Consider the following 16,029-nt stretch of genomic DNA (forward strand, 5'->3'; position numbering starts at 1 on the left):
CCAAGCTGTGGGTGTGTCTGTTTAAAAGTTTCGTGTGTCATCTGCATAATTTAGTCATTGCTTACACTTCGTAGGGCGTGTCAGTATGGTGCATTGCAATAAATGACGTATGTTCTCTAATAGCATTATTGTAGATTTTGTAAATATTAATATTTAGTTAAAATGTCAGAATCAAGAAAAGAAAAGCAATTTCCTTAGAAACTAAATTACATACTGTACGTGTTGAAAGGGGTGAAAGAAAATCTGATGTGGCACATTCTTTAAGGATTAGCGCAGTCAACTTTAACAACCATACTTAGTCAATCAGAAAATATAAAACAGTCTGCTCAGAACTGTACAGATGTTATAGCATCAAAATTAACTCGCTTAAGGAGTCCAATTTTAGAAAAAATGGAGAAAATGTTGTTTGTGGATAGATGATATGTCACAACGTCATATGCCTTTAACTCAAATGGTGATTCAAGAAAAAGCATTCTTTTTGTTTAATCACCTGAAATCTGAAGAAATTGCAGAAAATTTTGCGGCTTCTCGTGGTTTAAGAAATTTAAAAAAAGAGCCAGAAATCATAGTGTAAAATTATCAGGAGAAGCTGCAAATAAGTTTCCAGAAAAACTAAAGGAAATAATTGAACGTGAAAATTTTTCACCAAATTTGGTGTTTAATATTGATGAAAGCAGTTTGTTCTGGAAACGGCTACCATCAAAATGCTTCATTTCTATTGAAGAAAAATCAGCAGCTGGGTTCAAAGCAACCAAAAACCGTTTAACGTTACTCTTTGGGTCAAATGCCTCTAGCGATTTTAAATTAAAATTGTTATTAGTTTACCATTCAGAAAATCCGAGGACATTAAAAGGTAATGAAAACGAATTTACCTGTAATATGGAAAGCTAATAGAAATGTGTGGATTACCAAGGAATTATTTACTGATTGGTTTGTTAACCATTTTTTGTCTAGAAGTGAAACAGTATTGCCAAAGAAATAATTTTGAAGAAAAAGCTCTTTTGTTGTTGGACAATGCTCCAGGACATCCTACTGATCTTAATAGTATGTTAGACACATGCATTCCTGTCAAAGTTATCTTTCTTCCAGCAAACACAACTTCCCTGATTCAACCAATGGATCAGGGAGTAATAGTAACATTTAAAGCTTATTATCTGTGTGGTACATTAAGCAATTTAAATGAACTAGAAGATAAAGAGCAAATATCAATTAAAAAAACTTTTTGGAAAAACTACACCATTAAAGACGCAATTGAAAATTGCATTAATAGCTGTTGGAAAGAAGTCACTCAGAAATGCTTAAATGTAGTTTGGCACAAATTATGGCCAGAAATTGTACTAGAAGAAGAAAATAACATTCAAGAGATTAGAAATGAAGTTATCCAGGTGACTCAATCAATAGGTTTTGAAAATGTCTACGAAGAGAATGTTAAAAATTTATTAAATGCAGATGATGGTTTTTCGGTAGAAGGTTTAGAAAAACTTGTTAGCAACGAAGCCAAAGAAAATGAAGACGAAATTAAAGAACTTCCTACCAAAAAAGTGTTAGCGACCAAAAAATTTAAATGTTTTCAATGTCATTCAGCACCTTTTTAAATGACATTGAAAACATTTAAATGTTTTCATTCCTAAATGATCCTGATCCTGATTTAGGAAGAAGTGTTATTGTTAAGTGATCAGTGCTAAATGCAATAAATCCGTATAGGCAATTGTTAAATGAATGAGAAAAAAAGCATAAACAATTAACTTTAGATCCGTATTTTAAAATGTCATGATTTTATCTTTGTTAGGTATGTAATATCGACTTTTTATTTAATAAAGCTTTTCTCTTTTCAAAAAAAGCCTTTCATTTTCTTTACATACGAATGTATCCCTATTATGGCCATAGTATTTTTATCTTTGAGAATGAAGTTTCACTTCAAGTAATTTCGTGGAACACATCCTCTTAGTTAATCGACGTATGACTGTAATATGTTTTATATCTATCTTGAAATTAATTTAAGGTCATGCATAGCCCAACACTTTACTGTTTAGGCTTTCGAAACTGAAATCCCTATGGAATAGGTTTGTTACTCCTTATTCCAGGAGTGTCTTATGTTTGAAGAAATGTGTTTTATATAATTTATTTAATTCAGTTCTGAATCAACTGAATACAATGACAACAGATCAAAAACTATAGATTTAAAAAAAAAGAAAACCTGTAGTAATACACAACAAGGCAGCAGTATGATGGTTGCTGGCCTTTTTTGGAGAATTCATCTGCAAATCAATTTACAAAATATAACAAATTTATACATTTTATTTTTTTTATAAAATAAAATGTATAAATTAATTTCTTAGTCCCTTGTTCCATATCATCCAATTTTTTACCTTATTCTTTTCAGCATAAGTCAAACTCGACTAAATTTTAGAATCATCCAATCTCCAAAATTCAAGTATGTTCTAACTGTCACTCTAATGTAAAAATATAACTAGTAATTATTTCACTAGTGATAATTTAAATTAAAAAATAACCTACTAATACAGCAGTTTCTATAAATTAAGGAACAAAGAGAAAAATCACAACTCAAAAACTGTATGATGAAGCTTTATGCAATTCAGTGAAAAGCAGTATGATATGAGGTGTGAAAGAAATGCCCATAAAAACTGTAAATAGTTCAATTTAGTAACAAATGGGTACAGGAAGACAATGGTCAAAATTAGATTGTCAAAGTGCCTCAATGAGGAATGTTGTCAACCCTCACAACAATATAGTGCTCACAACGATGTTTCATAGTGTATATAATGGTATCAAGGAGCTCAGTTGGTAAATAACTATTGCTCCTTCAAATCTCTCTCTCCCCCTCAAGGTTTAGAGGGGGGGGGGGGGGGTTGAGAGCAACAACACATCTACTTAGAGCACCCTTCCATCATGCTCAATAGGATTAAAGTCGGGAGACCTTGACTGGCCAGCCCACATGGATAATGCTGGTCCTCGTTGAATGAAAGCCTCTAGACAACAGTCTCACTTCAATATCTTGAAGTGAGACTGTTGTCTAGAGGCTTTCACTCGATGAGGACAAGCATTATCACCTTGTTGGATAGAAGTCTCCCCTATCACACTCATATACAGATGAACAGAGGGGGTCTAAGACTTCATCTATAAATTGCAGCATTCATGGTTTTGCTAGGAAGCACATATAGGTCAGTGTGTCAACCATAAAAGATGTCTCTCCAAACCATTACGCTACCTCCACCTTAAGTATTCCTTTCACAGATATTAAAAAGATAACATGTTCCTAGTTCTCTCCAGATTAGAGCACACCTGGTATCACTTTATAGAGCAAATCAGGACTTATCTGTAAACAATATCCCCCCCCCCCCCCACCTCCTTCAACACACAATTGGTCTTGAGTCCAGATGACATGGGCTGGTGATACTGGGTCATTTCAAATGTTCTCTCCTGTGGTGTGGGGATAGATGCATGCAGACTACCAGTTGCCTAGCCATTTTAATGAAGCCATCTGTGGACAGTGGAAGCAAATACCAATGGATCCTGTAGTCAATGCAAGATTAGATTGTAGCTGATTTAGGGTAGCACTACTGTTTCAGCAAGCAGATAATTGGAGATATTGGTCACCCACTGTGGTTGTATCCTGTGGCTTTTCACAGGATACAACCACAACTCCAAGATGTTGTTTATGACTGCTGAAATTGGTTTCATAGTCTGTGAGCAATAGAATACCCCACGTGCAACCATCTGGCTACCTCCACCTAACTTTGGCTGACTTTTAGTCTTAAGATAGCTCACTACCTAAATTCATCAGTTAAATGATGTCATGCAGTCATATTCAAGAAGAATTTTGCTATCACAAAATGTTATGTTCTCACTCCAGACACAAAATGAAAAACCACTCCAAAACGGCTGATTTTATACCATAGTTAATTTGCATATGCCATTGACACTCATTTGCATGCAATAACCAGACTTTGACAAATTTTTTTTTACCAAATTTTACATAATGTAAATTTTTCACTTTTTTTCCCTTTTCTCTGCAAGTCTTCACAATTTTTCTCTTTGTTATTAATTAATGGAAAATCAGTGTAGGCAATTCCATCTCATTTAAATATGTATAATTATAACAGTACTCCAAATTAAATCCCAAAAAATTCGCATTTTGTTCAGTTTTGAAAAGTTCAACCCTTTTACTGCAAATGATGTTTAGGTTCTTTTCTCAGTCTAATTTCTTCAAATAGAATGTTCAACTCTAAAGATAACTTTCTGGCCTTGCCATGGAAGGATCCTCATCCCCCACCCCCCCACCACCACACACACACACAGATCTATTTATAGAGAACTTTAAAAGTTGTTTTTTTTCCTAAGGTGATTTAAATTTTACTCAACTCATCACCATCAAATTCCTGCCATGTAAACTCAAGGGGTCGACAGGAAATAATAATACTACATGAAAAACTTATGTCATTACTAACTTCCAATCTAGAATTATCCTCCAAATCAGTCTGCCTGTTAAGACTCCAACATTACCAGATCATATATTTCTAACTTCTAATGCACGTTTTACTGTATCAATCCACCTATATTTTGGTCTTTTTACTGCCAACCTGGCAGAGAACACTTGTTTTGCTAATCTTTCCTCTCCCATTCTGTTTAAGTGACCATACCATCTGAGATTGCTTTGCTAATGCATTCTCGGATGCTGACATCAAGTTCTTTCCTAATATCCTCGTTTTATAATATGATAATGCCATTGATGCCATCTGTTCATGCCCCTAATCTTTCTCAGGACTCTCATATCTGCAGTCTCTAGTCTTTGGGCAAGTGTTTTATTTCTAAACCAGCTCTCAAACCCATAAGTTAAAATTGGTTTGAACACTGTCTTGTATACAGCTTAGTGTTTTGGCTAATTTCTCTCTTATTCCATATAAATTTATTCATTTGACTTCCTACAATATCAGTTTACCATATTCACTAAAAATTATGCCTAACTAGCTGAAATATTTTACTTGTTTTATAGGATCTGCATTCGCAACGCAGTTGATATTTTCAAAGTTTCTGCCTATTTTCATTGTCTTTTTAATGCTGACATTCATTCCACATCTATTACAACAGTTATTCAATTTAGTCAAGGAACCTTGTAGACTTGTAATGGATTTATAAATAAATCCAGTACAAGTATAGCATCATCTGCATAAAGAATAGAGTTGAGATTAACATCTCCAATTTTGATATCAGGTTTAATACCACTTTCCTTCATAATGTGATCCATATAGATAATGAATAACAGAGAGCATAATGTACATCCTTGTCTGACACCAAATTTAACATTAAACCATATTCCTGTACTTCCTTCAATTCTAACTGCTGACTTACAACTCAAATAAAGACTAAGTATTACTTGATATAATGCTCCATTGATTGACACCATATAACTGTAGCATTTTGAATAGCTTCTCTCTTGGCACCTTGTCATATTCCTTTTCCAGATCTACAAAATTTAAATACAGATCTTGGTTATATTCCCATGATTTCTCAAGTATTTGTCGTAAAGTGAAAATCTGATCCTGACAGCCTCTTTTTGGCCTGACTCCAGCTTGTTCTTCACCAAGCTTTTCTTCCACAATTCTTCTCAACCACATCTCAAGTATACTTGCGTAAATCTTACCAGAAACACTCAGCAGAAAAATACCACTGTAATTCTCACATTGTTTTATTTCTGTTTTTATATATGGGTACTATAAGCGCTCTACTCCAATCATTGACAATTCGACCCTCTGCCCAGTCCTTCTGAACTATGCATTGCAGCCACTGTAAGAACTTTTATACCGCCATACTTGAGCATTTCTGGGCAAATATCATCTACTCATGCTGCCTTTTCCACATTTCACGCTTTTGATGGCTTTTTCTACTTCAAGTATGGATACGTATTCCTGACTGCATCCACTGTTGAGTGTTTTTTACCACTGAGCTATCACTGCTTATTTCATTTAGCAATTTTTTGAAGTAATTACTCCATACTTCAAGGATATCTTTTTCTCCAGTTTTCATGTCACCTTTATCATCTAATTCCTTTTACAGCACTCTTTCCTCCATTTCTGAGCTTCTTCAACAACCTCCAGTATATCTTGCCACCTTCTTGATATTTATTTTCTATGTTCTTACCAAAGTCTTCCCATGACTAATGTTGAGCTAGTTTTATACAGGGTTTAGCTTTCTTACATTTGTCTCTGTATTCTTTAAGAGCACAAGCAGACTTATTTGCCAGGAACTTTTGATATGCTTTCTTCTTTTCCTTCATTGCCTCTTTAACTTCCTGTGTCTACCATGGAGTTATAATTTTTCTATCCTTGCATACAACATCACCACATGCCTCTCTGGCTGAATCAATTCAGGGCTTGCCACTGAATCTCCAAAGTTTGGAGATTCCTGTTCTCAACCTCTTTCATTTTTTCTTGAATCATGTTTGTGTATTTTAGTCTAAGTTCGCATCTGAGAGCTGCTCAACTTTTATTTGCTTTAAAACTTTCTTACATGTTCTTCTTTTGAATATGAAATTCAATTTTATTCTGCTCAAGACTAAATGGTGATCACTTCCAATTTCAAATCCTCTGTACACTCTGGTGTCCTGCACCAGGAAAAAAAACATCACTATTGACAATAACATAGTCAATGAGACTTGTCTTATTCCTTGCCTCTCTTCTCTCCATGTGAATTTGTGCACAATTTTATGTTGGAACATGGTGTTAGTAATAACCTGTCCATGTCCTGAGCAGAAATCTAACAGGTATTTTCCATTAGCTTTGCTCTTTTCTCCAAATTTTCCCAAAATATTTTTGTGTCTGACAATTGTTCAATACTATACTCGTAATTAGTGTTATGATGATGATGACAATCATTTCCTACTCTGCTATTTAGATCCCTAACAAAGACCTTTCCTTTTTTCATTGTGTCAATTGCTCTCTCTCTCTCTCTCTCTCTAAAGCCTCAAAAAATTCTCCACTTCTATCTTAGTAGAACCTTCTGTGGGACCACAGGCACAAATAAATCTCATTGTTCAGTTCCCCATTCTGATATTTGTCCACATCACTCTATTTGATATCGCATGCCATTCAAGAAGATTAGCCTCGTATTTAGTGTTGAATACTATGGCTACTCCTTTTCCTTAACTGTCATTGCCTGAATATAATATTTTGTATTAATTGCTAAAAAAGATCTCACCAGATTGTCTTTTTGTTTCAGTCACCCCTATTATGTCGATCTGCTACTTATCCAATTCCTCAGCTAGCTCCATTTCTTTGCCGTTCAGGCTTCTTATATTGATAGTACCGATCTTGAACTCTGGTGATGTTGAGTTGGGACATGTTTTAGGATTTATTCCAGTAGCTGACTTTTTGTTGTTTGCCTTGGCTCCTGGCAAAAACAAGGAGCCTTGTTTAACCAGGCAATGCCCCAGCTGGAATGAAATTCTGTCATGTTGTACCATCATTTTATATTTTGGTTTAAGCCAATAAGAATATAATTAAGTCTGCTAAATCCCAAACTGCTAGCCCAACCTCATTCATTCAGTATCCAGGTAGATACCTAACAGGGTCCACCACGAGAAGGTGAAGATTGACATTAGGTCCAAAGCCCTGGTCAGTTCTCCACATTCCTTTAAAGGCTATGTGGAGGTCTCCTCTCAGTTATACAGTTTTGACCCTTAAGCATCCCTAGTCAACTCATTCAAACCCAAAAATTCAGTTCACATTAAAACTGGAGAGTGAAGGCAAGTTATAATTTTTTTTTTATATCCTTATCTCAAAAATAATTTGAGATACATTACACATGCGATGTCAATCTTAAAAGATGAGCAGAAAAAGCAACTCCAGTTTTTACTGAACTAATTTGTCTTCAACAGATATTCAACGAGAACCATCCAAAATATATAGTTTTCTAATCCTCCATGGGCAAACTTTGACATTCATTATAGAGACTTCATTTCAATCCCTTACATCAGTAATCTCTCCATTAAAGTCATGAACCTTCTAAACTCCATAAAATCAAATGGCCTATCCTTCAATCTCCATAGGACAGCACCCCCCCCCCGCTTCTACAAAGTTTCCCTACACAGGAGACTTGCAGAAGTTTCAAAATAAAAAAAGAAGGAACATCTTAGCAATGTGGCATATAACTAGAAAAATCAGGACTAATTTACCATTCTCAAACAAATATCAAGTTACTGATTGCGACAAAACTTCTATGCTATATCTTGAAGAAAACCTTTTCTTTCTTTATCACTGATCAATAAATCTGCCACCTCAATCATTTACATTTTGTAGATTACACTGTTCTTTTAGCAAAAAATAAAGAAATTCAGGAAATGTTAAACAACCTTATTAACCGTGAAGAAGGATGGATAAAATTATTCATCCTTCTTCAGAGTGAATAAAATTAAAGATGACAAATAATGTATACTGATTATTGTAAACTTGATTTTTAAGTTTATTCACCTCTTTCTTTATATGTCACTAAAAACACATGTACTAACCATGGTGATAAGTTTTAATACGTAAATATTTCATCACAAGTATCTTGGGACATCCTCAGTACAGTAATTCAAACAATACTAGGAATGATACAGTTAGGGTGCATGATTACAATGGAATCTCAATATGCATGCAGTAACGTGTTATAGAAGTAAATTAAAATATAACTGAAAAAAATAAAATAAATAACAAATATAAAGAGACTATTTTACACAATTTTGTATGACAATTTCCTATTCTTTAAGAATAGTAAGAACGTCGTTGCGGTTTAAATTTGGTCTGTGTAGTAGGGCTTCAGCACTTTCTTTATATAATTGTAATCATGTGCCCTAACTGTATGTTATTCCTAGTATTGTTTGAATTACTGTACTTAGGATGTCCCAAGATACTTGGGATGAAATATTTACATATTAAAACTTAACACTGTGGTTAGTGCATGTTTTTTAGTGATAAATTCACCACAGGTTTCATTGTATAAAAAAAAAAAAAAAAAATTCTTTATATGTGTTTATTTGTTAATGAAGTGTTTACTTATTTTACTCTGTATTGTGATATTACTTTACACCAATCAAAATCAGTGGTGGAATTTCCTTCCCACCACCAAACCAACCTGCTTATTAGAGTCCTGAAGGGATTTGCAAAAAATAAAGTACATGTTTCTAGAGCAAGTTTTCCACATTAACTAACTGTTCAATGTTTTGTGGGTGGAAATGATAAAAAAGAAACTCACTTTCATCCATAAAAAAAAAATTTCAAAATGTGAGAACAAAATCCTAGAAATCTTAACTAGTATGTAAAAAAAAAAAAAAAAAAATACCAACCTGTTAGAGATGGTTCTTGTTTTTTTGGAACATTATCTTCAAATGCTATAAAAGGATTGCCTGGAAGTTTATTAGAATTCACATCATCTGCATTATTCAGCATGTTATCAACCTCAGTTGTAGATGCTGGAACAGTTCCCAGATCAATAAGTTGCTCAAATTCTGTCTGGTGGGATATAAACTGAGCTGGTAATGGAGGGGCAGCAGTTGGAAGTTGACTACTACTGAAATCTAAAAGAAGACCAGTAGATGTTTCAGACTTTTCAGATTTATCATCCGGGCTGAAATAAACAAAAAATAAATAAATAACTATTTATATATGTACACTTGTCGTCGACTTAAGACTGACTTCCATTCTGGCTGACAGGCCATAAGTCGATCTGGTCGTATGTCGGCCATATATTTATTAACAGTATTCTTTAACATTTCGAATCTTTTTATCATCTTTATAATTTATTTTTATAATCTTTTAAATTTATAATTATGTATATTATACATAATGTGAAAAATAATACTGTATATACTGTAAATACAAAAATACAATCTAAAATTAATGTAAAAATTAATACAAATGAAAATCAATTTTTAATCTTTGCCTGTGCTGGGTTGTGGATCGTCAGGGTCATGTTCTTGGGTTGAGGAACATGACCCTGACTTTTTTTTTTTGAACAGTTTATTTCTTTTTTTTCTTCATATATCTCACGATAACAACGCACAGCATCTTGAATGATACGTTCAACCTATGTGAATAGTTCGACATTAGGGTCCATTGCTTCGAAACTGGCAAGAGCTTTATTCAGTTGCGAAAAAGAATCTGATAAACTCTTTGCAGTGAATTTCTTTTCTGGCTCCTGTTCTTCTTTCCCTTTTTCTTCCAATGCAATCAACTCTTCATCTGAATGTTCTTTTATTTCACAATCTAGCAACTCCTCTACGTCTTCTATTTCACATTCTAATTTAAGATTTTTTGCACGTTTAACTATTTTTTCTGTAATCACTTCCAGTTCCTCTCCTTTTTCAAATCCTTCAAATGTATTTGCATTACATTTTAGACACTTTTTTCCAAATTCCCGACATACAATTCTTTGTTACACATTCCCATCGAAATATTCTTGATACACTGAAGAATGTTGTACTGCTTCCAAAAGTCTTGCAAAGATAAATCAGCATCAGAATCTATCACTTCGATGGCTTGTGCGAATGTCGTTCTGAGGTAGTGAACCTTGAATGCTGAAATAGCACCTTGATCCGTGGGTTGAATGAGAGCGGTTGTGTTAGGTGGCATGAAAACCACTCTAACATCATGTTGAAGGTGGTCCAGATGAGGAGGGTGGCCAGGGGCATTGTCCTTAATCAATAAAATCTTGAAAGTGATACCTCTCTCTCTCTCTCTCCGCACAATTCACGAGCCTGGGGAATAAAGCAGTTCATGAACCAGTCTTCAAACAGTGCTTGAGTCATCCAAGCTTTAGGGTTTTAACGGTAGTAAATAGTAAACATGCAGTGTGTGCTTGTTGATGTGCTTAAATGCACGAGGGTTTTCTGAACGATAAATGAGAAAAGGCTTCAGCTTAAAACCCATGGCATTCCCACCAAGCAACAAAGTCAACCGATCCTTAAAAGTTTTGAATCCTGGCATCCGCTTTGCTTCTTGGTGCATGTATGTACGATTAGGCATGCGTTTCCATTGCAAGCCGGTTTCATCTATTAAATATTTGTTCCAGTAGATATTAACCTTCTTCTTTGATTAAAGAGTCGAAACTATCAACGAATTTTTGGGCTTCATCTGCACTTCCTGCGACACGTACATTATGCAAACCAAATCTTTTTTAAAACGCTTAAACCATCCAATACTAGCCTGAAAATCTTCTCTGTAATCTTCTCTGGCACATGATTTTAAACTCTGAAACAGACTTCTAGCCTTCGCTTGCACTGTGCAAAGGCTCATGGGTGAATTTTTCTGTATTAAATCTTCCATCCACATAAACAACAATTTCTCCATTTCATTGATGGGTCCCTGTCATTGTTTGGTTAAAATTGTAGACTTCATAGGTATGGAACCTTTCACAGCTTCCTGAATTCTTTCTTTGTCCTTAAGTATCGTCGATACTGTGGAATGTGATAACTTCGAGTCACATGTTATCATATTCACTTTCTTTCTGCGGTCATACTTGTGGATAACTTTCATTTTACACTCTAAATCAATAGTTTTCCTTGACTTCCTAGCTGGTGTATCTGTAGATGAAGGCATTTTCCTTTTACTAGATATTTTATGGGTAGTATTTCAGTAGAATTTTAATTAATACACCACACACAACAGATGCTTGAAAGCAACTGAGTGTATGTGAGAGATAGTTATCATATGATAACTATTGTATCCCATAGTTATCGTACACACACCTGCCTGATTTATTATTAATTTATTCATTTTTTTATTTTATTTTTTTTTTGTGGTCGTAAGTGTAGATAGTTGTAAGTTGACGACCAGGTGTGTGTGTGTGCGTGTATATTACACACACAGTGTTAACATGCAAAAATTTCTGAGTGTTTAAATCTGCACATTGTTTTCAATGTTACAGGACAACTAAGAAGAATATTTCTTGACTGGCTAAATTGACGACACTCTGAGATTTATATTATACCATCCTTCATAAAATATCTAAATAGCAACAGCATGCTTTATTGGGCCAAATTGGCCGGCGTGGTTGGCCAAGCGGTTAGTGTATTGCTGTTCATTGTAGTTGATGGATTGAGTGGTGGAGACAGAGTTGTAGAGCGAGTGCCATCCCTCAATGAGTCTTTGGACTCCCTGAAGGTGTCACATAATAAACTTACAAGTGCTTGGTTTAAAATATGTATTGTAGAAGAATTTACAACACACACATTCCCTGTTGTAATTTTATTTTATTTGTTTGAGCATAAATGAGAAAAATCTCATTTGGGCCAAATCCACCATAAAGACAGGCTAAAATAATATATAATTATGAATAAGGCTATGAGGCTAGATTTTAGTATTATATCTGTTAATTGCTCATATTCTCCTATCCAGCTGACCTGCTTTCAGGAATGAAAAAAACCAAGTTTCGAGAGAAAAAGATCTTCCAGATATTGAATCTAGTTGAAAACTAAGCTAAATGCAACAAACAACTATACTGTAGTTACTTAGACACTACACATACATTTTTTATTTCTATAAATGAAATCTGAGAAGTTTTATATTCATAAGAAAATTCAAGAGGAAGAAACTACACCACAATATAGGAATTTTATCAAAAAATAAAGAAATAAGTTAAGAAAAATAAAACTATAGGAAGCTTTCAATGGGGAGGAAAATGCAAAAATACTGCATCAGTTAGCAAAAAAAAAAAAATAATAATAATAATAATGAAGAGATTTTTTTTTTATGTAACTGCTGATTTATTAGTAAAGGGAACATATTTTTTCTTCTACATGAACTTATTCAAAAATTCTTCTTCTGCAGCTTTTCCCACTTAAGTAGGGTCGCTGTTTGTGGTGAGTCTCCTCCACAACCTCCTGTCTTGGGCTGTAGCCACATCCAAGGTCTTCATCCTCAAGTCATCCTCCTCCACCATCTCCCTCTATCTCTTCTTTGGCCGCCCACACTTCTATCTAAAGTCACTGACCTTCCTGATGACATTTCCTTCCAGCTCCAGATCTGTCTCCTGGCTGCCATCCACTTTGCAACACATATACTCTGTCTTACTTCTGCTCAGTCTCATACCTCTCTCTTCCAGTACTTTCCTCCAACTTTCCAGTTTAGCTGCCACTTCTTCTCTTGATTCCACACACAGCACGATGTCATCTGCATACAACATAGTCCAAGGCGCGTCTTCTCTCACCTCCTCCGTCACCACCTCCATCACAATATTAAACAGGAACAGACTTAATGCTGACCCTTGATGCAAGCCAGCTGTCAATAGAAAACTTTCTGTCTCTTCCAGGCAGGTTCGAACTCGTCTTCACATTTCTGTACATCTCCTGCACCAACCTGACATATTTCTCCGATACCTTCTTCTCCCTCAGACACCTCCAGACTTCTTGGCCTTGGCACTCTATCATATGGTTTCTCCAGGTCAATAAATACTAGATAGCTCCCGTTGTTTCTCTCAAAACTTTTCCATCATCTGTTATCGATCGACCAGGCATGAAGCCAAATTGCTCCTTTGCAATCTCCACCTCCTTCCTCCGTCTTCCATCAAGAACTCTCTCTAGGATTTTCATTGTGTGGGACATTAACTTTATTCCTCTGTAATTCTTACGGTCTTGGGCATCCTCCTTTACTCTTGTAGATGGGGACAAGAGTACTTTCCCTCCACTCCTCGGGTATATTTTCCTGTTGACAAACTTTTATTAACAGGTCCCACAGCAGGTCAATCCCCTCTTCCCCGAGTGCCTTCCATGCCTCCACTGGGATCCTGTTAGGGCCCACCAATTTTCCATTGTTCATCCTCTTCATGGCTTCCTTGACTTCTACTCAACTAATGTTCTGCACCATCCCCTCATAAGGCTCCCCATCTTCTCTGTGTGTCCTTGCATTTTCTTCATTCAAAAGCCCTTCAAAGTATATTCTCCATCTATTTCTTATATCCACATCCCTCCTTAATACCCTTCCTCCAGAGTCTTTGATCTGCCTCACATGTACAATGTCCTTTGATGTCTTATTTCTACATTTTGCCAATCGATAAATCTTTCTCTATCCTTCTTTTGTTTCTAATTGATCATAAAGGTCTTGATATGCCATGGCCTTCGCCTGTGCAACAATTCTCTTGGCTTCTTGCTTTTTCTCTCTGTCCTCTTCCGCTCTTGACTCGTCCCACTTCTGCTTCACCTTCCTCTTAGCTGTCACTGCTTCTTGTACATTATTATTCCACCACCAACCCTCCTTCTGCTCTCTAATCTTCCAAATGTTTCACCAAGCACCTCAATTGCACAGCTTAGAAATACTTTTGAATTATGTCTCAACCAGTCATGTACACTTTCTAGTCCATCCGAAATCCTCTCTAACACCTTCTCCCTAAAACAGTTCCTTACACTCTCTTCTTTTAAGCAAAACCACTTAATTTTCTTCCTCCCATGGCTTCTGAACTTATTCAAGAATATGTTGTAACTAATTGCATATTTAACAAATTCTAACTAGTCCATAACAGACTTATGCTTAGTAAGAATTTATACATTTTGTTTATATGTATTTTCATAGATATGTGAAAATTATGTGGCCCACAATATCTAATACCTGCATTACTTTAGAGAGTATTATATAAATCCCCTCTTTTTTTTTCCCCCTACACCTCTCATTACAAATTTCATCTCTTTCATATCCTGATGGTTCCATGTGACATCATTTGGACATAGACCTCTCACCATCAGACTTATCTTCCAACTCTTGTACAGATAACCAAAGCAAATCTACTAGATCACAAATGGCATGCCTCCTCCTCCTCTGATCTTTCTACAGGAGATCGGAAAAATCTCCCAACAATATTGATGCTAATATGGTCTGTTCCAGATAATATTCCATTAGTTGTTCTAAAAATCCTGAATGCCCATCCTGAATTGTTTATATAAGCTGTCATAAAGGCTTGCTTTCATGTCAACAACATGAAAGCTAACCTTTATCCAACCTTCCTCAAAAAAAAACAGTTGGCCATCAAACACTAGCATGCTACTAACTTCACCTCAATACTCTCAAAAGTAGCAGAAATAATAGAGAAAGTCATTCTTGACTACCTAGAGGCACAGTGATTAATCAGTAATCACTAATATGGATTTGTCACTCATGTGCCAAGACAAATCTAGCTAACCTTACCCAGCCTTTGTACATAGGCAACAGAAAAGTATAAAAAACTCAGATGGCAGCTCTTGATATTTCCAAGGCATAATGCATTCTTGGCAGATGCTTATCTTATGATCTTCCTGTACTTTGTGATTAAACTGGCATTTTCTTCTCTGAACTTCCTATCTACAATTTTCCTAAGAATCAGTCTGTTACATTATCAGATCTTATATTTCAATCATCTAAGGCACTTTGTACCGTATCAATCCGCCTATATCTTGGTCCTCCTCTGGGTCATTTTCGTGCCAACCTGGCAGAGAACACTTGTTTGGCTAATCTCTTTCCACTCTATTGGCAACCTCCCAGTACTGAGGCTTAAATTAATCAGCTTGGTCAGAAGAGCTGATAATTCCCTTGTTCCAGATCCAGTACCCTCAAACATCATGTCCCCTCCATTACATGCTGACGGTTTCCTCTCATCAAATTACTATATCAATACCGGAATAGCCTAGAGTTCCATGTTTTCATCCACATTCTTCCTCTTATACATTAATGACCTTTATTCACTCAAATTCTATCTGGTTAAAATTACTCAAGTGAATTTTAATGCTATCAAAACACAATTCTGTTGTTTTTCCTGGAAGAAAGATCTTGTTTTGTTTCCTCTTGATGTTTCAATCTTCAGTAAAGATTGGGGGGGGGGGGGGGGGGATTTGACTTGCATGAGTTTCAACCCAAAGAGAACAAAAGCTTTTCTTTCTTCCTGATCACTTGCCATTGCTATAATATAGGCTTCATGAACTCTCATATGGGATTGATATATATATATATATATATATATATATACAGGGTGTTCGGGATAAATTTGACATATTTATAATTAATTATATTT

The 16,029-nt window shown here is 35.4% G+C and overlaps 1 protein-coding gene across 5 annotated transcripts in view; it reads right to left on the reverse strand.

Moving 5' to 3' along the window:
• LOC150096055 (uncharacterized) overlaps positions 1-16,029 on the reverse strand; it is a 366,639-nt gene that overhangs the window by 13,976 nt on the left and 336,634 nt on the right. For all 5 annotated transcript variants that reach the window (XM_090408865.1, XM_090408866.1, XM_090408868.1 and 2 more), the window contains one exon: positions 9,344-9,624. In XM_090408865.1, coding sequence (XP_090264991.1) covers positions 9,344-9,624 — 281 coding nt within the window. The remainder of the gene's footprint in view (positions 1-9,343; positions 9,625-16,029) is intronic.

This window comes from Typopeltis vanoorti, chromosome 19 (genome assembly GCF_054136105.1).
Source record: "Typopeltis vanoorti isolate ZY-2024b chromosome 19, IOZ_Tvanoo_1.0, whole genome shotgun sequence".
Taxonomy (NCBI): Eukaryota; Metazoa; Arthropoda; class Arachnida; order Uropygi; family Thelyphonidae; genus Typopeltis; species Typopeltis vanoorti.